This window comes from Harpia harpyja, chromosome W (genome assembly GCF_026419915.1).
Source record: "Harpia harpyja isolate bHarHar1 chromosome W, bHarHar1 primary haplotype, whole genome shotgun sequence".
Taxonomy (NCBI): Eukaryota; Metazoa; Chordata; class Aves; order Accipitriformes; family Accipitridae; genus Harpia; species Harpia harpyja.
Genome location: NC_068968.1, coordinates 924752 through 949897, shown reverse-complemented (window position 1 = coordinate 949897; position 25146 = coordinate 924752). Strand labels below are relative to the sequence as shown.

At 43.0% G+C, this 25146-nt stretch overlaps 1 protein-coding gene across 1 annotated transcript in view; it reads left to right on the top strand.

Moving 5' to 3' along the window:
- UBE2R2 (ubiquitin conjugating enzyme E2 R2) overlaps window positions 1–25146 on the top strand; it is a 102512-nt gene that overhangs the window by 36609 nt on the left and 40757 nt on the right. Inside the window, exon 2 of the mRNA XM_052775320.1 lies at window positions 21617–21703. Coding sequence (XP_052631280.1) covers window positions 21617–21703 — 87 coding nt within the window. The remainder of the gene's footprint in view (window positions 1–21616; window positions 21704–25146) is intronic.

Sequence of the window (25146 nt, the reverse complement as noted above, 5' to 3'; positions counted from 1 at the left end):
TTAGGACACTGAAATTTCAAAACTAAATACTACCATGTAAAAAACCTTCCAGCTAATGCTTTTTGCTTACATTTTAGGGAAGGGCTAAATGTGTTTAATGAAGTTAAGGAAGTTTTCTTGAGTTAGATGACCGAGGGGTCACTGGGGTCAGTTCCAAGGAAGGGAACCAAGTGACCATCTAGTTTGGGCTACCCTGGCATCATATATTTCCTTGCTTCATTATACTACTATGTGCAAGTGCGCTAGGTTTTATACTGATGTTTCTGCAAATCTCATGTGGTAAAGCCTCTGACCTAGCCAAAACATTTGAGATGGGAGTGCCCTGACTCAGACATAACATGCTTTTGCATGTGCAGTTCATGCTTCAGATTCTATAGAGGAGCTGCTGCTCTGCTTTATTAACACTACTTAGCGGTTGTAGAAATGCTGGTTATTAGAGCTGGATTGCAGACATTTTTGCCATAGTACACAACTTAAACCAAGCAGCTGCAGCTGGTTTCCTGGGATACCAGAGCAGAAGCCACCAACGGATTAGATGATGTTCCCCTTTTGCTCTTGGACTCAATTGCCTAGGTTGCCAAGTGTCTAATCAACTTACATTGCAGGTTTGTTTGAAATGTACAATATTTGGAAAGGATTAGCAAAATCAATATGATGTAATTTATTTTGTAGCACATGAAGCTGAAAACTGGTGATGCAGTCAAAGGCAGGCATCTTTATTATTTGCTCTGTTTTCTATGGTAGATGCAGGACATCTACTTGTGTAACTCCCAAGTATCCTATTAGGAAGGTTAAGGATTTCTCACAACACTGTATATTAGTGTAAATGTCTGTCTTAAAATGAGATATACAGGATAACTTGTCAAGCACTCTGATTTTTGTTTGATACCCAGATGAGTTGTATGCTGTTCTTTCTTTAATACTGATGCTGAAATTTAACAAGCTTTGACCTGAGCACTTCAAATGTTGGGAATATCAAAAGGTCCCTTGAAGAAAAGTAATTTTTTTTTTTTTTTAGCTTCTCTTTTCAGATAGCAAACACTGAAAAGTAACCTTCAGAACAAAACTTGCATACTTTCTGTAACAGGAATTTGTAGGAACTCTCTTGCAATTCGTGGTGGTAATTGGGGGGTGGAGGGAACAAGTTTTCCAAACTTCAAAGCATAGCATGCTAATTTGGAGCTGTATTGAATGTTTTGAATTGCAGACTGAGAGATCCTTATTCTATTGCTAAAACCTAGTTTGGTTTGAATGTATACATCTAATATTCGTGATGATGATAATGAACTAAAAGTTAATACACTTTAAAGTCCCTCAGCAGTGGTGTACTCAAGAGATGAGGAGACTGAGCATCAAGAAATCTATAGGGTACCCTGTTTGGGAGGGGGAAATCCTTGTTGAACAATGTTTTTTTGCTTCCTCTTATTCTACATCTGACTTGAAACAAAAGCATATATAATTAATGTCGTAGATACTATATGTATGTTGGAGATATGCAAGAAACAAAACAAAGGATGCTACTTAACCCCTGTAAGGAGTTAACGAGGCATGACCCTGAGAGAAGGGAGCACCCAGATAAGCACAAGGGAAACTCTACTACTGATAAAGTCAAACTTTGAGTGAACTATCCTAATTAACATAGTAAAAACCCCGCCCTCGGGTAGGGAAAGCCCCCTACCAACAGCAGCTCCTTCCTCACGGCGCACGCGCAATAAAAGAGGAGGACGCTGTGACTTTAAGCGGAGACGAGGCTCGCGAGAACCAATAGGAGCAAGGGTGAGCGAAACTGTAAAAGTACTGATCGCTGTCGCGCGGGGTGTATAAATGTTCTCCGTGTGTTCACCGAGGGGTGCTAGTTGTGTGGAGTTACCACCTGGTACCCATCTCTGTGCAAACATGAAATAAACAAATATCTCGGCTCTGTGTGTAATCGGCTCTTCGCACGCTGGGTGAAGAACCCCGTTTTGGGACAACGTGGATTCTGCTATTTTCTGGGATAGGAAGGGAAAAATCAAAGCCATTATTAAGTTCATGTGACAGTGGTAAGTGAGCTGTCTTTCTCTCCAGCAGGTTTCAGAAAGCACCAACTTCTGCTGACCTAATTGATGCCAATGGTGATAACTAAGCTTTCTAAAAAGCTCTCAAGGCAGTCCTATTAGAGTAGGTATTCATGACTGTACTAATAGGTGGGTGCAAAGTGGGAGTTAAAAGGGATTCTCTTATCTCTGTATAATTGCTTAGCTATTGCCATGCAGGGGAGGAGAGCTCCTCTGTTACTGCAAAGCATCTTTGTAGTAAGGAGATGTTAATATTAAAATATAAACATTGTGTCTGGGTGTGTTTAAGTGCACTAAAGTGTTTAAAAAAAAAAGTGGGGGATTGCGTTTTTATTTTTGTACTTCAAGAAATTTGTCCATTTATAAAAGCAGTGTGAAGATTTTCTTTAACAAGTTCAAGATGGTAGTGCTTATGTGAACATTAAAATGAATGCTAGCAATGTTCCTTGTCCATGGGTTTGGTGCATAGGAAATGATGCTGCCATTTTGTTGAGCCACTTTGTCCTTTAAAGTCTGAGAGTTATTGAGTTTGAGGTGTTTGGCATTAAAAAAACCAAGCTTGTTGGCCTTAAGCTTGAGTAGCATAGTGTAAACTTCTGCTTCCAGTGGGACAGTTAAAGGTCAAGTAGTTCTGGACATCTGCAGGATAATTCTGTATTGCACCAGAACTAACAATGTTGGATATAAATCAGTATAATGCTGGGCAGGCATGAGTAATTTTAAGGGTCAGATATGCAGAGGTCTTTAGAAGCAGTTGTGCTGCTTGGTTGAACTGTTTATGTGCCTAATACAGAAAATGAGCATGGTGGCATGGCCAAGGTCACTAGCTGTTGATCCTTTGCAATGGGAAGTGTATTTTTGCACTGATCACCCCAAATCCTGCTTTGGTGTACTTTATAGGTGTTGGTGGGGCTGTTCCTAAGAGGAGCATAATCTTTGTTTCACATAGTCAGTTTAGGGTTGGAGGGATGTGGAGGCAAATTGTACTGGTCTGTGAAATGCATAACCCTTTTGGTACAGCAAGGGAGGCTCTTGGATCTGATGCTCGACTTCCCAGACTGCCTTCAGTGCTAGCGAAGGTTACTGCTGTTGCAGTCTCTGATGGAGACCATTTTGTTCGGCTGAAAATGCTTTTCCTTAGGGGCTATGAAAACTGGGACAAGGTGAGGCAGGAGGGACTGAGCAGTGGTTCTAGTGAATAATGCTGAATGTCCAAGAATGGGAACAAAGAGAATTTTGTGAGGTTTTTTTTTTTTTTTTTTTTCTCCTGGGAAAGTGCTTGGAATCAGTTCCTGCAGTTGTCCCCCATGCCACTACCGTTGTAGTGCAGGTACTTCCTCCACATGTTACTTGAAACTCTTTACAATATGACAGGGTGCATAACCTGAGATATTTTTTGTGAGCTGTTATGTTCCATTATTGCCCCTTGTATGGCTAGATACTCTTAAAACTGAAAATATATGTATAGTATAAGGCTTTTCTTAGACTAAAATTTGCAGCATGTAGCTGTTCCTGTACAGAAACACAACTGAGAGAAGTACAGAATAAAGTAGCTAGAAAACAGTTGACTCCTGTTGGTCACCTTGCAGCATTCTCCCATCCCGGTCAATAGCGTGCTGATCTCCCCCAAAATCTGCCAAGACATACAGAGCTCTTAAATGCATGTCTTTGCACGTCTGCTCCACAATAGCATCTAGATAACTGTTTGGTTTTTTAGGAAATGAATTTCATGTAGGAACATAACTTTAACCAAGTAAAACTATAGCTTTGTAGGCTACATAGGGAGGGAAGAAATTGTATTTGACTTCCAGTCAATTTGCAGTGTAATTTTCATCCAGGGATCTAACACAGCAGCATGGCTTATTATATTTGTAATTTAAATAATATATGATGATGCTTAGCTTTTTATATATAATTTATTAGGCAGAGGATGCCTTGAGGGTTATACTTCATATTTTTTTATATCCAGGTGTTCTAAAGCAAACCCTGGCAAGTACTAAAATGTACTGAACGTATGTAGATGGCTGTTAAGTTAGTCTGCAAACAGTTGTATAATTTTTGGTAGTATTTGGAAAAAAACTTCAACATCAATTGTTAATGATTTGATTTGGGGGAAATTTTACTCTGCGTATCAGATGGAGTCATAAGGAAGAGAGAGACCTATAGTTGTCAGACAAATCTTTCAGCTGCTAAAAAACCAAACCTCTGAAGTACTTAGTGTCTAGTCTGCAATTGTAGTTGCAAAGTGCTGAAACAGCATTAACTTTTTCAGTGTCTGAACCTTTTAACTACCAACAGAAGTTGGCTGTTTTGTTCAGTACCTGATGCCAGATGAGCCTTTAAGTTCTCAAGTTCTTTAGGGGTTCTTACTGGAACCTAAATGGTATGTGAGTGGATGCAAGCAAATCGCCAAATGTGGGGTTTTTTGCCTCTTTTTTTTTTTTTTTTGTGCTAGGCTAAAGAAAGTGTTACATCAGTATTAATGCTTATCAAAAAGTGTAATGTTTCAGGGCTTCCTGAAAGAGTGAAACTAGCTTTCCAGTTTTTATGTGCCATATCAGTGTGGCTACTTCGTACGCAGGTCGCAAGATTGGAGAAACTGCATAGTTAATGATACCTGCTCTCAGGCTTGCCAAATGGAGTGCAAACAGAACTGCTTCCAGTTGATACTGCTAAACATAGTTCATGCTCTGGAAAAGCCCTTTTCCAGCAGTAAAACGTTCTCCAGTCTTGGTACCTATGGAAGACACTGCTCTAATGTCTGTGTAAAATTTCTCAAAGGATGTATTTCTGCAGTGCTAATCTTAAACATCCTTATCTTCTGTGCGCATAGACACAATTTATTTAAAAATAGTGGTCTACCTGTGTCAGTATGTAACTTGGTGCGTAAATCAGGTATAAACACTGCTCCCTGTTCTAGGAAACTTTCAGAACTCTTTATTCGGTTTATGTACTAAATGTTATCTACAACCAGAAGAGGACAAGCAGCAAGCTGGTGTGTTCCCTTATTTGAATCAAGGCAAGGTAAAACTTGTAGGTAGAGCACTATTTAAGTCATCCTCCTTGGTACCAAGTATGTGTATGGCTTTCAGATGCTGATCGCTGGTAACCTGACTAGGAGTAATGCATCTGTAGGCTAGTGTGAATACCAGCAAGGCTGTTAGCTTATACTTGAGCATGTTAACTCATAATCACATTACTTTATCACCACTAGAGGCTCCTCCAAGACATGCTTTGGATATGTTTGTGTGTCAGGAAGCAGCTCATGCTTTAAGTAGCATGCGGATGTCTGAATCTGTCAGTGTAACATAACACCTCTTTACAAGCAATGAATTAATTTTTTTTAATCAAAATAATCAGTCATCATCTTGATGGTATGATTGAACCTGAATCATCAATTTGAAATAGTTACTGATCATTAACTACTGATGAACTTTAAAGCAGTGTTGAATAGAAGCTTGTAGTGTTGCTTGCTAGTAACTGGAAAAAACAAGCATGAAAATATTTGTACTGATGAGTCATCCTGGTTTCAGCTGGGATAGAGTTAACTGTCTTCCTAGTAGCTGGTACAGTGCTATGTTTTGAGTTAGGTATGAGAAGAATGTTGATAACACTGATGTTTTCAGTTGTTGCTAAGTAGTGTTTAGTCTCAAGTCAAGGATTTTTCAGCTTCTCATGCCCAGCCAGTGAGAAAGCTGGAGGGACACAAGAAGTTGGCACAGGACACAGCCAGGGCAGCTGACCCAAAGTGGCCAACAGGGTATTCCATACCATGTGATGTCCCATCTAGTATAGGAACTGGGGAGTGGGGGCGGGGAATGGCCGCTCGGGGACTACCTGGGTGTCGGTCAGCAGGTGGTAAGCAATTGCACTGTGCATCATTTGTATATTCCAATCCTTTTATTATTACTGTTGTCATTTTATTAGTGTTATCATTATCATTATTAGTTTCTTCTTTTCTGTTCTATTAAACCGTTCTTATCTCAACGCATGGGTTTTGCTTCTTTTCCCGATTTTCTCCCCCATCCCACTGAGTGGGTGGGGAAGTGAGCGAGTGGCTGCGTGGTGCTTAGTTGCTGGCTGGGGTTAAACCACGACATGAGTTTGGGTAAATAATTTTCTTTTAACATCAACATATTTTATCCCAGCATAGATAAGGCTGTAATTGCCAACACAGACTATTTTAGGGTTCAGACACTTCCATGTATGTCTGGGGTAGGTTTCCCATAACAGAGCTGTACTTATGCTTGTATTCTCAAAACACTGTCAACTTTTGCTGCAAACTGATTATTATTGCATTGTAATTTGATAGGGTGTAGGTAGGCATGTTGCATCAGGTGCAGTGTGTCTGAGATACAGGCTCTGATCAAACAGCATAACAACATTAAGACTAAGTTTTCAAGAATTAATCTTATAAGACAGGAAAGAATATCATCATGGGATCATGGCTAGCATACAAATAAGGATGAATTTCCTGTTCTCTGCCATTCCTGGGTTTTGGTAGCCTCAGCTTATTCCATATACAAGCAAGTCCTGTGCTCAGGTCTTATGTTTTTGCAGTTGTGTGGGTATCATTTTTCTCTGAATGGAGTAAGAGATAATCCAGTTCCCAAACTGATCATGTGGATGCTACAATTTTTGAGCGTGATGGCATGCTGGAGCACCATACTAGAGCTACTGGAGACACAGCATACATTTTTGTAGATTAAGCATCAGTGATCTCCATAGTCACAGATGCTTATGTGTGATGATCCTATTATTTAGAAAGTGGAGGAGCTTTTGGAGTCTTTGCAGGAAAGCAACATGGCTTGTTTCTGTGGAGGCGTTGAAATAAGAAGGTGCTGTGTGGCTACTATATACGTGAAGACCGATTAGAAGGTTATTTTTTTATTATCTGTTTCTCTAGCATTTGGTTAGTGTTTTCAAACTTCAAGACCTTAGAAAGGAAGGGCGAAGCTGAAAAATAAGTTATCCAAAATTCACCAGAAGGGTCTAAGTAGAAAGTGATGTCTCGCAGTAGAAAAATTGCTCTGTCTTGAAGTTCTCTACCTTTTTTTTTTTTTTTTTTTTTTTTCCCTTTTCTTGAGGTATCTTCATCTATGCTCCAGTTCTCACTAAAAGCAGACTGTCGATCTACCATAGATCTTGTCTTTTCTTTCCTGGTATGCCACTTATGGGTGGTTGCTTATCTGTCACGCTTTTCTTCTAAAGTTAAGTCAGATCTGCCACTTCAAATCAAGAATAATATCTATGACATGCTTAAATACTGGAAGAAAAATTAAATGAGTTTTAATTTCCCCCCAGTTCCTTTCTTGGTACTGGTAGGCAATACTGCATAGTGTTAGAGCTATTTAAGGGTTGCTTTTAGTTGCACAATTGTACAAGTTTCCTCTGACTTTCCTACAAGATCCAGCTTTCTCTATCCAAATAATCAGATCCCTTGCTTGCATTCTCATCTTACATCTGTCTCATTAAATTTGTGTCTTGACCTTGAAATCTTCTTGACCTGTGGTAGTCTGAAGTGGTTCTTCCTGACTGCTACTCTTACCCTGTATGCCTTCAAACTTAATGTAAATGGTTACAATTAGATACAAGCTTGAATTTCAAGGATGTTTGTTCATGTACCAAGCTTAGCTTGATTGCACTGGTTCTGCTTTTATCAGAAGTATAAAGGGTACCTTAAATATCTGTGCTGTACTGGAGATGAATCAACCTGCTTTGCACCCTTTTGTTGGCCCTTTCAGGAGATATTTCAGCAAACTGAGGATTCTGGTTTTATCTAGGTGTCATATTAGTCATTGATATGGCAACTAGTTGGAACATAGGTAGAAATATCAATGCTAGCTTTCACTTCAGTGTTGTACTTTCTCTTGTATATCCATCTGGCCTGAATGATGTCTTTTTAAGCATCTGTGTATTAACAGTGATCAAGAACAACCATTTTGTAGATGGTTCTTGTCTAGCCATGTGTAATCAGCTTTTTAAATGGAGCATGGTTGTTATAGCAGGGAGATGACTTCCTGGTGATCTGCAGGAGATGAGGACCGTATGTGAAGGGACATGTTCTTCAGTAGCTGTTTCCTTAGGTCCACATTGGGAACATAAGGTCTATACGGTACCTAACACAAGGCAACCTGAGATGTGGTTCAAACAGTAGTACTTTGGAGCCACTGAAGGCTAAAGCAGTGGAATATCTTGTCCTTGTGACTACAGCAGCAGTGCCTGGTGTAATGCAGCTGTTAAAACATATATTTGCAGGAGCTGGTACTGTGGCAGATTCGGGCTGGCAGCTGCTGCTTTTGCCCTCCAGCCCAGGTAAGAGCACTTTGTAGTGTGAGAAGTAGCAGCTTAATACTCTGCAGGCCTCAGTGATCTGCCTCTGTGTTTTGATTTTTGACTTAATGACTTCAAAACAGACACCCACCTTAAGTGAATTAAATGTATCATTTGAACTGGACTCCCTCTCCTTAGCAGGCCGAAGCTCTAATTGAGACTCTAACGGTTCAATAACACTGTGCAATTTGGGTTTTTGTCTTGTTTTGAAAAAATAAATCTGAGATCTGAGCTAGGATTCATCTTTAATTCTCATCCCTTGTGGTGCAGTTTGCTGGCAACCGAGTCGTTGCTGCTCATGAGTAAAGCTACACTGATTGTAATGCTGTGAGCTCCAAATCATCTAAAGCACAAGGCAGGGGTGAAAAGAGGTAGAGAATGACAGAATGCTGAATGCCTATTGAATTTAGCTCCTCACTAGCAAAAAAAACACCCAAAACCTGTTACCGTAGAAACAATAGCCTGAGGAGCAAGGATGGGTATGTATCAGCTAATGCACTTATTTTAGCTTAAACTTTAAACTTGATCTGTTTGGAGCAGCCTATGATAATGGAGCTGAGAGGTGCATCATTATGCAATAATCTGAAAATATGCTTTTGTGTCTCAAATGTAGGCTTCTCGCTAGCGAATAACTTCTGACATAGTGCTGGTTCCTGCAGTGACCTAGAGGATGTTGGGCAGGGAGGCAGCTTGCATAGGTGTATCAGTCCTCACTAGGTCATACAGAATTATAGACACTTTGCAGACAGGTTGCACACTGGGGCTATGCATAATACAGTTGTATCACTAAGCGTTACCTGTGTCTCCCTAGATTTACTGCCTGTGACCAGCTCCAAACAGGAGGGTTCATGATTGGTAATGCAATGGCTGAAAAATAAGTAGCATGGCTGCGTAAGTGCTTAGCTGGCTTGTGTGGCAGACAGCATAGATAAGTTTTTGACTGCAATTCCTAGGTGTTGCTGTTCAGTTTCTAGAAACCTATATCCCTTGTTTAAATAAACACTGGTATGCCAGCTTGTGAAGTCTCATAAGAACTGCTGCCTGCTGTCCTGAGAAAGGTGAAGTTGTGTAATGCTGCAGCACAGTGCTATGGTTTACACTTACAATGTTATAAATATTCCTTTTCCCTTGCTGCTTATGAAAGAGGTGACTGCATCAAGACCTGCCCTGTGTTTTTAGCAGAACATGTGACTGGCTGTCCCTTGAGAGCTTTCCTCTTGCATCCAGCCTGGCTTGCATATGAAGAGAATCAAGGCAATTAGTCATTCACTGACTCATGAATGGTGCTTGTTTAAAGAATTGTCTAAAAATAGTTAAAACTGGCTGAAGGAAAGGGTGTTTGTATATTGAGCTAGCTTGGATGTCTCTTCACTCAGCAGATGCAAATGGTATGGCTTGCTTCACTGAACAGTAAAGTGATCTGCTGTGTTTTGGTGAGTATGCAAATGGAGGAATGAATAGGTGAGTTCACTCTGTCAAGCCTGATGCAAAATGCTGAGAAACTGGGATATGCTTTGGTTGTGATTACTTGAATTTGAGCAAACTAAACTAGAGATATGACTAGGATAAGTCCGAAATATATCATACTGTCTCATACTCAACCATTCCATAGATATGTCTGTATATAAATCTGCTTCAAGAAAGTAAATTACTTACCCAGGTCATGAAAGTTCAAAATATAAGATTGAACAGGATGATGAAGATGTCATAGGCTAATGCAGCTCTTAATAAAAGAGACAATCTTCTGGACCCTGAAGCCTGGCAAGCAGAGGCAGGTGCCCAGGATATCAACCCCTCATACACATGTAACTGGAGGACTTCCACACATGCTGCCAGAGATGCCAGTAATGTAGCATGATACTTTGAATAAGCAGCCTCAAATATTCCTGCCACTCCTCCAGCAAAACTTTATTATTTTTTCAAATAGAAAGAGTTGGAAAATTGCTTTTTCTGAAGTGGGCACAAACAGTTTCTAGAACAGCTGCCACTAGTGTTAGAGCTTTACCGGTTCAGGTACTAGCATCCTCAGCTATACCTGCAGTAGGACTATTTCAAGTGCCAGCTTCTCTTCTAAAGCAGAGACCTAAGAGATGTATGATTTGGAGTAAACTTTAGGTGCAGTATTGCCAAATATCTTTTGGCTCCTTCAGCAAGTATTGGACACTATAGGGAGACTTAAGTTCCACACATTTGAAGTTATTCTTCCTATTTTGTCCAAATGGGGAAGTTGGTGTGTTTGTACAGATATAAATAAGAACAGTGTCATCTGTTTCTGCCCAGAAAATAGTCACACAGACTAGCCTCTGCATAACACACACCCAGTGAGCCTGATTTTAAGCCATATGACTTGTGTACAGTCTGCAGGCAACCAGAAGGCATCAGACCCAAGAGCACAATCTCAACATGAGGCCTTCAGTGATGGCAGAAGTCTCCTCACATATGGCCTGCCACAATCTCTAATATATTCAATCTTAATTTTTTTTTTCTCTTAATCAGGCCTGATCTTGGAGCGAAGGTTGAATTGGGGGCAGAATCTAGTAATATTTCAGCATGAGAATTCCAAGGTGTATTGGTTTTGTGTGGCAAGGTTTTGGTTGCGGGTGGGGTTACAGGGGTGGCTTCTGTAAGAAGCTGCTGGAAGCTTCCCCTGTGTTCGACAGAGCCCATACCAGCCGGCTCTAAGACAGACCCGCCGCCGGCCAAGGCCGAGCCAATCAGCGATAGTGGTAACGCCTCTGTGATAACATTTTTTAAGAAGGAAAAAAGTTGGGACGGCGGTATTCGGCAGCCGGCGAGAGGAGTGAGAACATGTAAGAGAAACAACCCTGCGGACACCAAGGTCAGTGAAGAAGGAGGGTGAGGAGATGCTCCAGGCGCCGGAGCAGAGATTCCCCTGCAGCCCGTGGTGAAGACCATGGTGAGGCAGGCTGTCCCCCTGCAGTCCATGGAGGTCCACGGTGGAGCAGATATCCACCTGCAGCCCGTGGAGGACCCCACGCCGGAGCAGGTGGGTTCCCGAAGGAGGCTGTGACCCCGTGGGAACCCCGCGCTGGAGCAGGCTCCTGGCAGGACCTGTGGATCTGTGGAGAGAGGAGCCCACGGAGCAGGTTTTCTGGCAGGACTTGTGACCCCGTGGGGGGCTCACGCTGGAGCAGTCTGTGCCTGAAGGACTGCACACCGTGGAAAGGACCCATGCTGGAGCAGTTCGTGAAGAACTGCAGCCCGTGGGAAGGACCCACGTTGGAGAAGTTCGTGGAGGACTGTCTCCCGTGGGTGGGACCCCACGCTGGAGCAGGGGAAGAGTGTGATGAGTCCTCCCCCTGAGGAGGATGAAGCGGCAGAAAATAACATGTGATGAACTGACCGTAAACCCCATCCCCGTCCCCCTGTGCCGCTGGGGGGGTAGGTAGAGAATCCGGGAGTGAAGTTGTGCCCGGGAAGAAGGGAGGGGTGGAGGGAAGGTGTTCTGAGATTTGGTTTTATTTCTCATTACCCTACTCCGGTTGATTTGTAATAAATCAAGTTAATTTTTCCCCAAACTGAGTCTGTTTTGCCCGTGACGGTAATTGGTGAGTGATCTCTCCTATCCTTATCTCGACCCACAAGCTCTTTGTTATATTTTCTCTCCCCTGTCCAGCTGAGAAGGAGGGGGAGTGATAGAACAGCTCTGGTGGGCACCTGGCATCCAGCCAGGGTTAACCCATCACACAAGGAAAGTACAGAAACCTCGGTATGATGTCAGTTTTCTCATGTGGGATTCTGAAATTGCTTTAGTGCTTGGCTCCTGTGGTCAAAGCTCAGCAAAGCTGTTGGGCTGGCAGCTTGCTGTATGGAAGAGGACCAAGTAGTACTGTTTGGTGTTAGGTCTTATAATATAGCTGCTGGTAGTTGCCTTTTCTGTGATGAGGTGGCAGACAAATGCAGAAACTGAGTGAAAATGGACAGGTTATAGAAGAAATACTTGGACGGCTCAGGATGCCACCATTTCCAACTCAATATCTCTTGCTGGATGCTACATCTCCTGCAGCTGCTGCAATGATGGTGTTTTCTGTAGCATTGTGTGAAGTCAAACTGATAATAAAAGTAATGGAAGTGAACCTGGCAGTTGTTAGCCTAATGTAGGTGAGTGTTCCTGTAATCTGCTCCTTCACCTGAGCTCTGAAGGCACTGACCTGCAGTTTTGGGAAAAAATTGTCAAAGTTACACGGCTGTGTCTTAGGGGTTTATACTAAGGAGTTCAGAAGTCTGGCTGTCTGGAAATGCTCTTGCTTTGCCATTATCAGCCTGGGACATAAAGTTGAGGCAGGAAAAAACTCTGTCAAACCATGGGCACTGCAGGACTGACCTGTGCACAGCTGGAGATGGGCATCTGGCCCTGTGCTGGTGGGGCCGTGCTTGGCTGTGCAACCGGGGAGGGGAACAGCTTCAGGAGTGTGCAGGTGGCCTCTGGCCAAGGGAAACTTCTTGTTTGGCTTCCAGCCTGTCCCCAGCAAGTTCTCCACATGAGAGCATTAACAGCTGCCTTGTCTGAATCTGGATGCTCTCTGGCTCAAGAGCACTGACAATGAGTGTTTCTAGCCAGAGCCAAAGTGGTTGTTGCATGGTTCAGACTGAACCGCACAATTAACTGGGCAATACCATGGTCTGTCCCTGCAGTAAAACCCACTGCAAGAAAGAAATATCTTCTCTAACTGCTGAACTGCTTGAGATCCTAAACATAGCTGACTTGTGCAGGCTAACTCAGTCTCTAGATGAGTAGCAGCTGCCATGAGCAGTTATTGTCATGAAGACTAGAACCTCCAGACTGAACTTCTAGGTTATCAAGGGGAGACAATATTTAAAAAAAAAAAAAATCCTTTTGTTCCTTTTGAGTAATATTAGAAGAAAATGGTTTGGTTTCCAGGCACTGCTTGTTCTAATGTCATTGTTCAGAGCAGTTTTATTTACTTGGATCCCTTGAGAGATTGTCCAGGCAGCAGGAGTGTGAATGTATGAGATCGCAGGAGCCTGGATGCAAACCAGCTTAACAGGGCTGTAGTGAATCCCCCCCCATCATTCAGCTCAACCCTGGTTTCATGTCTATTGTTAGTCCTGATTTCAGATCTAAGGAGCAAAAGACTAATATGTGGGTGAAAGCCCTTTCTTTAAAGGTGTAATTGTAACTTTGACTTTTGTATCGCAGGCTTGCTGCTTTGGTCCAGGTTGGGTGACTTAACAGTCCCAGCTTTATGAACATAGCTACATGGACAGAGAAATATTTAATAACAATTTACTATTCAAAGAAGTTTTGGTAAAAGGAAACCTGGTTTATATCAGAGGAGTCTTCCATTGGAAATAACAGCTTTTAGTAATGCCTCAGATAACTAAATTAGGAAGCATATACAAGATATGATTTAGTGTGGAACAAGAATGGGCTCCTGCCTGTCAAACCAGTCTCTAATTGTGCAAGTTAACCTCACTTCTTGACTCATCTTTGCCCTACTGACTTGTGGCTCTATTTTCTTTCTTGTTTAGAAGCTTCATGTCCTTTTTATGAGATCTAGTTCACTCTTTGCTTTCAGGTATTTGATTTAAATTCCTTATGAAACAGCACAGGTAATATAGAATACAAAGGGTTTGCTGCTGTTAGTGTTCATATGGCCACTGCAGCAGCAAGGGAGTCTTCAGGACTCACAAGATTTAATTCACCTGGTCACTCATCTTCTAACTTAGATCAGAAATGTGGTCCTAATTCTCTAAAAGCACAACAAATGTCAATAAATATTGTTATGGTGCTGCTGGGAAATGAAGCCAGAACTGGGACTAAATTACCAGGCTAGTGCCCAGCTCTGACACAAGAAATGACTTTGGTCTGAAGTCATAATATCTGAAGCTGAAATAGCAATGTTGGTCCTATGTTCATTTTTACCTTGTCAAATAATTGACAACACAGTGTGGCTAGCTTTAATGCTGCTTTATAGGTTCTGAAGCTGGACAATATCAAGGTGCTTTAAACCTCATTGATGTGAGAGACTGCTAGTACTTACTGCTGACCTCTACTGAACATGTTTTCTGGCACATAGTATTTAATACTGCATGCACTAACCCAGGCTTAATGTGGAAGAGGAGAATCCATTAGATGAATTGTATAAATGCTTGATGTGCTAGAAGCAGTAAAGGGCATTTTGTGGGATTAGATATTAATGCTTAACCCAGTAATGGTCTGTAGTTCCTGTTCTTGTTGGCTTTCTTGTATGTTAAATGTATGGTGTAGTTAGTAGCATGCTGGCAGGAACCATTCATTAGGTGTGCAGCTATGGGAAGTGATGATGTGCACAGTGAGGAGCCTGGTTATGGCTGTTACAAAGAAAAATACGGAGGCCTTGTGCTGTCTGCAAGTGCTGTAACTCTTACTGGGGCAGGGTGGGTGATCTGTAGGAGACCTTGGTGGTACCTGCACACAGAATCAGTAGGAGCTTGTCTGTGAGCTGGCTGTAGCAGATAATTACAAAAAAAAGCACAAAATACTTTAAAACCTCAAATGCTTCCTTTGTATCTGAACTTAAATACAGTTTTCAAAGGATGCTCAGTTTTACTGGTGCTGTGTTTTCATAGGGCTTGTATTAAGCTTGTGATGTTTTAAAATAAAAATTATTTTTAACTGGCACTTCCAGAAACACTGAGCAGCTGCAGTTTCCATTGGCCACTGTAAAAGCTGCTGGTGCTCCTTATTTCCCCAGATCAGGTCAGTTGTGATGCTGGTGGCTTTCTAGGAAATGTGTGTTTCCCCCCCCCCCCCCCCCCCCGTTGCCTCTCTGCAGTGGGCAGATAGGATGGATTCACCATTCCTACCCTTGCTGCCTAAAAATCATGGATCTAGGTTTTGTCAGTTTGAGAAGAGTAGAAAAAAATCAGTGTCAGACTATAGAAGTGTCATATACAGCTAGGCTGAAATAAATACTGAGTTTCTAGACAGCTGAAGCCAGGAGGGAGTGCCTGTGTTAGTGCTCCCCACTGAGAGGGAGATGATATTAATATGCAAGTGTCAAGTCAAGTGCATGGCAAGATCTCCAGAAACAAAATCACTGTAGTAGTTATTCATAGTGACTGAATTGGGACTTAATTCAGTGGTTGGTAGAAACATTAGGTTTGTATTTTCAGTCAAATAACATGGTATCTAGTAAGACTTTATTTTTCTGGCATACATAGATTTCACTATGGCTTTGCCCTATCCAAATAGAAGAAAAATAACAAACCTGAAGTGCAGGCACTAATGAGGATACCAGGGAGCAAGGCAGTAAAATAGGAAACAAAGTGACCATGCTGGTAACAGTATTCTTAAAATATGTGTCGTGGTGTAACTTAGAGGTTGAAGTTCTTGTGCAGTAGCTGTAAATGCCTGTAAAGGGCTGAATCTTCTGCCAGGCTGGTCTATTCAATGTAACATCAGGGGAGTTTAGCCTTTTTCTAGGGACTATAAGCATGTGTCCTGGTTTCAGCTGGGACAGAGTTCATTTTCTTCCTAGTAGCTGGTACAGTGCTGTATTTTGGATTTAGTATGAGAATAATGTTGATAGCAACAACTAAAACATCAGTGTGATAAGTAATGCTTATCCTAAGTCAAGGATTTTCCAGTTTCCCGTGCTCTGCAAGTGAGGAGGTATACAAGAAGCTGGGAGGGAGCATAGCCAGGACAGCTGACCCAAACTAGCCAAAGGGATATTCCATACCATAGAACGTCATGTTCAGTATATAAACTGGGGGGAGTTGGCTGGGAGGGGCAGATTGCTGCTCGGGCATTGGTCAGTGGGTGGTGAGCAATTGTATTGTGCATCACTTATCTTTCTTGGGTTTTATCTCTCTTTTTGTTATCTTCCTTTGCATTACTATTATTACCCATGAATTTTACTTTCTTTTTTCCCCCCAATTCTCTCCCTGATCCCACTGGGAGGGGGGAGGAGTGAGCAAACAGCTGTGTGGTGCTTGGGGCACGACGGGCTGAGATAATGACAAATCTGACTGGAATGTGTTAGAACAAATTTGTTATAAGCATTCATTATATTAGTTCAATAGTCACTGGTCACAATGCTGATTTATTTGCTCTCAAAGTTGGTATGGTTGTTCTTAAAATTGTGTTATGTAATACCTTACTTGCAGTATATGCTCCCTGTTGTGCTGTTTATCGCCTGTGGGAACTGGGCTAGAGTTATCATGTTGTACTTTGTAACACTGGCTTATATGATAGAATTGCTGGTTGTGAAACTAGTCTGGTATTTGTACTCAGCATTGCTTTCATCTTTGTACTTTGGGAGCCATCTATTGGAAATTTACTAATTACACCTTTTCCCTTTTCCTCGGAGCGCCAACCTATGGGGGAGACATCTCCATAGTTTGGGTGCCATCTCCTGGCGACTATAATAATTACACTTTTTACCTTTTCTCTTTGGGGAATCAACCTATGGAGGAGACATCTTCCCACACCTTCCCTTTCTCAGCTAGGCTAATTACAATAGCGTTTGAGAATTCTGAAAATTTTGAATATTCTTGGGATGTTCAAACCAGCATGTTCCTATTGCTATGTCTCCTGAATGTGGTTCAGGTCTTGTGGGTTAAACAACTACTTAAGAATACCACCCAGAGATCAACCCCTGCTGACAGGCACTGTGGCTACTCTGACCCCTGTGATGGGTGATGCAGCTGAACCAGAGTATCAACCAGTGCCAGTATCAGTTGCCCCTATACACAAGAAAAAATGGACATGAAAGTCAGCTCATTTAGTAAAGAAGAATGAAGCAGGGCCATCACAAGAACAGGAGGAAGAGGCAGAACAAGAGGTAACCACTAGATCCCGATCCCTATCCCTGAGTGAGCTGTGGGATATGCGAAAAGATTTCAGCTGCCATCCAGGTGAGCACATTATCACCTGGCTGCTCTGATGCTGGGACAATGGGGCTAGTAGCCTGGAATTAGAAGGTAGGGAAGCCAAGCAGCTGGGATCGCTTGTCAGGGAAGGTGGCATTGACAAGGCAGTTGGAAAAGGGACACAAGCCCTCAGCCTCTGGAGGTGACTCCTGTCAAGCATGAAGGAAAGGCACCCTTTCAAGGAAGATGTTCTATGTCAACCAGGCAAGTGGACCACCATGGAGAGAGGTATCCAGTACCTGAGGGAATTAGCTGTGCTAGAGATAACTTATTATGACCCAGATAACACACAGTTACCCGCAGATCCAGACGAAGTCAAACGCACATGACCCATGTGGTGGAAGTTTGTACAGAGCGCACCGTTGTCGTATGCCAACCCATTGGCAGTACTGACCTGGAAAGACAAAGAGGCACCGATGGTGGATGAAATGGCTTGCCAACTCCGGCAATATGAAGAAAATCTCTCTTCCTTCCTATGGGCCTGCATCTCAACTGTGGAGAGACTGCCAGACATACTAGCTGAGAAACTGTCCTGAGAGTTCCAGTGACTCAAGGATAAGTTCTGCCCCCCACCTGTATGGACCAGTATCTTGGCTATTAGGAGTAAGTGTTCCTCTGATCAAGAGAGAGGAGATAGAAGGTACGCACCACAGGGTACCCTGTGGTTTTACCTGCATGACCACAGAGAGGACATGAGGAAGTGGGATGGAGAACCTACCTCGACACTAGAGGCATGGGTATGTGAATTGCAAGGAAAAACAATCACAAATTGGGATTCTTACAGGAAAATTGCTGTTCCAGTCTCCAGTGGGCAGTTCCCCAGACAGAGTGGAAGGGCTGATCTTACTTCTGATCCTATGGAAAGGAATTCTAATCCATTTTTACGAGAAGTGAGTGGAGAATCCTATGGCCATGGCTAGAGGGGCCCTGCCTCCAGCCAGGTGGAAGAGAGGGACAACTGGTTTTACTGGACTCTGGATCTGATGGCCTGGCATGTCAGACCCACAGGAGTATAAGGCTCTAGTAGACACCAGTGCACAGTGTATTCTAATGCCATCAACTTATAAAGGGGCAGAACCCATCTGTATTTCTGGTGTGACAGGGGGATCCCAAGAGCTAACTGTATTGGAGGCTGAAGCAAGCCTAACTGGGAATGAGTGGCAGAAACACCCCATTGTGACTGGTCCAGAGGCTCTGTGCATCCTTGGCATAGACTATCTCAGGAGAGGGTATTTTAAGGACCCAAAGGGGTATCGGTGGGCTTTTGGTATAGCTGCCTTGGAGACAGAGGGCACTGAACAGCTGTCTACCCTGCCTGGTCTCTCCCAAGACCCTTCTGATGTGGGGTTGCTGGAGGTTGAAGAACAACAGGTGCCAATTGCTACCACGACGGTGCACCAGCGCCAATATCGCACCAACCGAGACTCTCTGATTCCCATCCACAACTTGATTCGCCAACTGGAGAGCCAAGGAGTGATCAGCAAAATTCACTCACCCTTTAATAGTCCCATATGGCCAGTGTGAAAGTCTAATGGGGAGTGGAGGCTAACAGTAGACTATTGTGGCCTGAATGAAGTCATGCCGCTGCTGAGTACTGCCGTTCCAGATATGCTAGAACTTCAATACGAACTAGGGTCAAAGGCAGCCAAGTGGTACGCCACAATTGACATTGCTAATGCATTTTTCTCAATCCCTCTGGCAGCAGAGTGTCGTCCACAATTTGCCTTTACTTGGAGGGGTGTCCAGTACACTTGGAATCGATTGCCCCAGGGGTGGAAACACAGCCCCACCATTTGCCATGGACTAATCCAGACTGCACTGGAAAAAGGTGAAGCTCCAGAACACCTGCAATACATTGATGACATCATCGTATGGGGCAACATGGCAGAAGAAGTCTTTGAGAAAGGGAAGAAAATAATCCAAATCCTTTTGGAAGCCGCTTTTGCCATAAAATAAATTAAGGTCAAGGGTTGATGACTGTCATCTCCATGTTCCTGGCTGTTGAGTATGTTCAGTGGTGTCGAAGAGCCATGGCGAGCAGGTGGCTAAAATTGGGACACTGAAATACGATTGTTTCTGTTCAGTTTAAGCTCAGCTAGAGTCAAATGCATGGTGAATGCAGTAATGGTTGGGTACTTGTAGGTAGGGGACTGAGTTGCATCTTTAGTCCTCAAATTAATTTGTCTGGCTGTAACTGAGCTAACAACAACAAGCTGCCCTAAAACTCTGCCACTCTAGTACCTAGCAGTGCCTGGCTGAACTTACCAGAAATAAGCTCAGATAGCTGATTTGCCTTACATTAGTGAAATTGTAAGGGGAAACCTTTCTGTGAGCTACTGCTTTATTTAAAAAAATAAGTTTATTGCCTAATTTGGTCTTTTTGTCCCAACATGTTTAGAATTGGGCTTTTAGTGAAAAAACAGACCTGTAATTGTGGCTGTTGCTGCATCTTTTTTGGTTGCCTAGAAACTATACCTGTGTAGAAGACACATAGGTTCTGCCAAGAAATCTTGTAGCTAGCTCAACCCTGAGTTTTGTTGTCTCTTGCTTTTTTAATCTCAGTCCTTGGGCTGTTTTATGTCTTAGATCTCACAAAACTGCACATAAGCACAGGAATGGGCTTTCTTGGGAAAACCCCAGTGGTCTGGAGGAGTCTGCAGCTACATGATGCAAGCCCTTGAGCTGAAGTGAACCTACTCTGTCCTGGGTAAATTCCTGCTCTGCTCCCAGTGCAGGGTGGCATGTTGTAGAGCCAGGCATTTCCTTGCTGCAGCAGCCACTCTCTTCTGCAGCAGTGTGGTGACAAGAGGCATTTGCTTGCTGTTCTTGGAGCAATGCCATTTGTGTAACTGACCTTAAACCGTGGGCTAGGATTGTTTTAAGTGGATCATAAATCTTTTGGTTGTGAGCATGCTGTGGCAAATGACTGTGAGGTGAGGACTCAGTGCTGCTGTAACATCCTGCATACAGTCAATATTACGAGAGGGCATGTGCAGAATGTAAAGCCACGTGAGCTGTTGAATTTGTTTCATAAAGGTTAACAGAAAACCTTCTTTTCCTGGCTACCTGGCACTCTGACCTCATAAAATTTGGGTTACAAGGCAAAAGCATATGCCAATCTAAGTAAAACTGTAGCTAGGTACTCAACAGCTCAATAATTCAATTTGTTTGCCTGCTTATGTTTCTGGGAATAGAACTTCCCGTAGTTTGTCCTGTTGAACAAGGTCAGCACCCTGCATCCAAGTTGCGTGGTTAGATGCTTAAGCGGAAGAGGGTGACCCAGGATTCTGCTCTTGCCATATGTGACCTGCTTTTGGGGTCTCTTCTTGCATTCTCAGTTGCATGTGAGCCTGACTGTCGTGCAGGTGCTTGGAGATGCCACACTAGACTGGTGGGGCTTTCTTGGTGGGTTGAGCAGTGCCAAGGGAAGGGTCTGTGCTCCACAGTGCAGAAAGCAGTGTGTGAGTCCCCCTTTCAGAGGGGAGTGTTTTTGGCACTTAATCAGTCCAGATTTAGCCCTCTTTCCTACTGGCTGGCTTTTCTGACTGCTGTGAATGGCAGGACAGCACAGAGAAGTTAATATCCAGTGCTGGGATCTCTGCAGTCTTCCCACAACTGACTTGGCTCTGAGAGTCTTGCCCCACAGCTGGCTGCTGACCTTGGAGGCGCTGGAAGGTAATGTTTGCTGTCATTGGTTCATCAAGTTGCACTGATTTATTAAACAGACACAGATGGTATTCAGACTTGGGAAATGCTTGTGGTGGCAAGAAATGTAGTATTGGGACCACAGGTAGATGGATCAGTTTAACTCTTGCACAAGAAAGGCAAAAAAACCTTTGGATCTCAATTGAGCAAGTATTTAACAATTTTTTTTTTCTGCACAGAAAGAGTAATTAAAAATCTTTGCACTGGCAAATGTAAAACAGGTCTTTTTACCTTTAGAAAATATTTTTAGCCTGCATCTGAACCTAGCAAGACAGCAATGATATCTTGAGTTCTAGCTTTACAAATATATTTTACTCTGTTGAACAACAGTTGTTGGATAGTGCTTCTTGAATTAGGACGTGGTAGATGCCTTCTGGCTTGTTTTCTGAGCATTACTAGCTCAGGCAAGGCCTGGTGTTTAGATTTTTCTTGTTCAGTTAGTGTTTTGTTCACAAGAAATTGTGTAGAGTTATAATGTGGGTCCACACGGGCACTGATCTATAAAATGAACTATTTAATGTACTTAATGGAAATTGTTTTTTCCAGGTTTTCATTGCAATGGTTGCTTGTTGATCTCTCTTTGTTCTGTTTCATAACTAAAATATTTTGCTTTTTTCCAGGCTCACATTAAATTTCCTATTGACTATCCATATTCACCACCTACCTTCAGATTCCTGACCAAAATGTGGCACCCTAACATTTATGAGGTAAGGTGGGTTTTTTGTTTTGTTTTGGTTTTTTTTTGTTTTGTTTTGTTTTTTTTAACTAATTAATTTTTTTTCTCAGGCATGTGAGAAGGTTTTCTATGTCCTTAAACTTCTGGAAGTATTGAAGGTATTAAATGTCTCTAGCCATAACTAAAGTGGTTAGCTGTTTGTGTTTAAATGTCAGCTTCATGGTTGCAGAGTTAAATCTAACTGTTGTAGGAAATGCTGTTCCTGTAGGCAGGGATGGAGCCTTTCTCATACCTGCAAGTACAGCAGGCAGCCCCAGCCGAAGCACTGTGCCATGAGCGTTGGCAATTTTAGGGGATTCTTGGATCAAGGCTGGTGTGTGGGGTCTTACCCTACTGTGATATTTAAGCAACTAGCTGTTGTACACCTTTCAAGTAAATTTTTAATTTGAGTATATCCTACAAAATTGTGTGATGAGACAAGAAATAGTGGGAAACAGTCATCTTCAGCAGTCAGCCTATGATGAAGGGGTTTGGACTTGGGGTGCTCCGACTGCAGAAAGAACCAGAGCTGTAGTCCAGCTTCAGGAGGAGTCATGCACAACCTGGTCACCCTGGGACCAGAGTGAACAGATACCTTTGGGCTTAATGTCTGCTAGCCAATTTGAAGTGGCCCTTAGTTCAGTGCATATATGGGTCATGTTCAGAGCATAACACTGAGCTATCAAGTCCATGATTGGATTATGGTACAACTACATAGCAGGTCCAGAAGGGGAATGATTTTATATAAATGCTTTTTAGAAAGCAGCACTCCCTAGCTTGAAAGCATTGTCTTCATGATGCTGAGCACAGGCTGCTTGGAGAGATTTAAGGTAAAGTCATCATGGACCGAAGTGTTGCAATGAGTATATGTCTGGTGCATCTCAGCATGGTGTGGTGCTCTGCTGATGGACTAGCTCAGGGGCTGATGGTGGCCCAGCTGTGTTAACATGGCAGTGCTCAGGCTAACCTCTGCTGTTGCTGGGGCATAGCATATGTTGCCCTGCATCTGGTGTGAATAGACTAGTTGTGTTTCTTGCTGGGCTTTCATCTATCAAGTGACCTTTAAAGTTTATCCTGGAGCCTGGTTGAGTTGAGCTGTTGCGTTAGAGCTCATGTGAGCAGCAGCTTGAGACAGGGTTTAATAGTGCTGCTGCAAAGACTGTGAGAAGAAGCATTTCATTTCATACGATTGGTTCAAAATTACTGAATTTCATAGAGCTGTATTTGAAAGTTGAAGGCCTGTTTTGGCTCAAAACTTGACTTAAGCTTTTAGTGGAGGCCAGTCAAATCCTTGCTAAACTTTTGGATATCCTAGCCCAAGTGTCAGCCTGCTAGGACTACTGCTTGAATAGTTTGAGGAGCTAAAGGCCTTTTAAAAATGTTCCTGTTGGTGCAGCTCTGTCACCTTATCACAGGTCTTCCTATGAGAGGTTCTGCAGGCTTCCTTTAGGTCTACTTCTAAACAGGAATGTCACTTCTCTTCCTTGCTGCAAACAAATGATGGCTTCAGTTGATGTCTTGGGCTTGGAAGGCCCTTTTATGACAAGTTGCTGCTGCTAAATGCCCAGCCTGGAATGAGCATGCTTCAAATGTCATGGTGAAAACAGCACTGATGGCTTAGTAATAAATGGCCAAAAGCCTCTCCAAACTTCAGTGCAAAACAAGATAGTAATCAGCTTTAATTACTGGATGCTCAGGAGGATTGCCCTAAGCCCAGGGACATCCTGAAATCAGTCATCTGACAGTCTTCTGACTTGAGTTTTGGACTTGGCACTGAATCTTGCGTGTAGCCAAGGATGATGTTTCCCTTTAAGGCTCCATTTCAGTTGCATGGGAGTTAGATCTATAAAGACAGACAACTTTGAGACCAGCAGATCACTGCAGATCCATACTGCAGATGTTAATTCTGAATCCAGAAATTCTCATGCAGGAGGTGAGTGGGAAATGGTTACCAAAATGGTATGTACAAAATGAGTCTTGGAAAGGACCTCTCCCAGTCCTGGTGGGAAAGATGAAAAATTGGCTCTAGAAACAACTGAAGGTAGGAGGAGAAACTAACCCAAAACTTGATGGGTGTATTTTGGGGTTACTCTTCAAATACTCTAGCTCTCAGCTTTGTACTTTGTGTTCATAGCAGTATTTCTTGGAGCTGAGGGAATCTGAAGCAGCTTGCAGGCTGTTTTGGAAACAACATTTAAGCAATGAAGATGAGGTACTGGGATAACTCCAAATGAAACTGAGAATAAATCAGCAAAGGGCTTGAGGGTTTGTAAGGAGGAGGGGGGGGGAAATCTTTCAGTGTAAGGAAGATGAAAGAAAGTAGCAGTTTACAGAATCTGCTGGTGGAACCAGATGGAGAGGTTGGGGCTGATGTTCCAGTTCTGAGCAATGAGACTTGAGTAACTTGTGTGTTTCCCCATTGCCACACTTTCTCCGCTGCGACAATCTAGGGAAAACGACGCATCGCCAGGGACTCGCCCTGGGGAGAAAACGGACCAACACAGATACTGTGGATCAAACGGTTTCTCCGTTTATTAACTGCGCAATACTCGGTTATATATGTTTCTAATATCTACTCACACATAAGCCATTTGTTGATTGGTTAACATGTGCCGTTCACGCGCTTAAACAATAGTCTAATTGGATAAGGTCTTCTGATCATGCGAATAGTTCCTCCACCTGCATGCTGTCTTGCACCCTGTCTTCGGTCACGTTGCCCTCCTGTTATCAGTCACGTAGGCCCGACCTTGTTCTACTTTTGTGCTTACTTCAACAAACTTATAACAAAGAACAGTAGTGTCTTGTGCTAGCAAACAGAGAATAACAGTTGTGCCTTACGCAGTTTCCCTTATTCTCCCACACCCCATATCCACTTTACTTGGGTCATTGTAGTGGGTTGACCCTGGCTGGATGCCAGGTGCCCACCAAAGCTGCTCTATCACTCCCCCTTCTCAGCTGGACAGGGGGGAGAAAATATAACAAAAGGCTCGTGGGTCAAGATAAGGACAGTTTAATAAAGTGAAAGCAAAGAAAAACAAATGATATTATTCTCTACTTCCCATCAGCAGGCGATGTCTAGCCACTTCCTGGGAAGCAGGGCTTCAGTACACGTAGTGGTTGCTCCGGAAGACAAAAATGCCCCCCTTCCGTCTCCCTTTACTTAGCTTTTATATCTGAGCTGACATCATATGGTATGGAATATCTGTTTGGTTAGTTTAGGTCAGCTGTCCTGGTTATGTCCCCTCCCGAGATCTTGCCCTGCCCCAGCCTGCCATTGGGGGGGGCAAAAATGTTGGGGAGACAGCCTTGATGCTGTGCTAGCACTGCTCAGCAGTAGCCAAAACACTGGTGTGTTATCAACACCTTTCTAGCTACTGATGCAGAGCACAGTGCTATGAGGGCTGCTATGGGGAGTATTAACTCCATCTCAGCCAG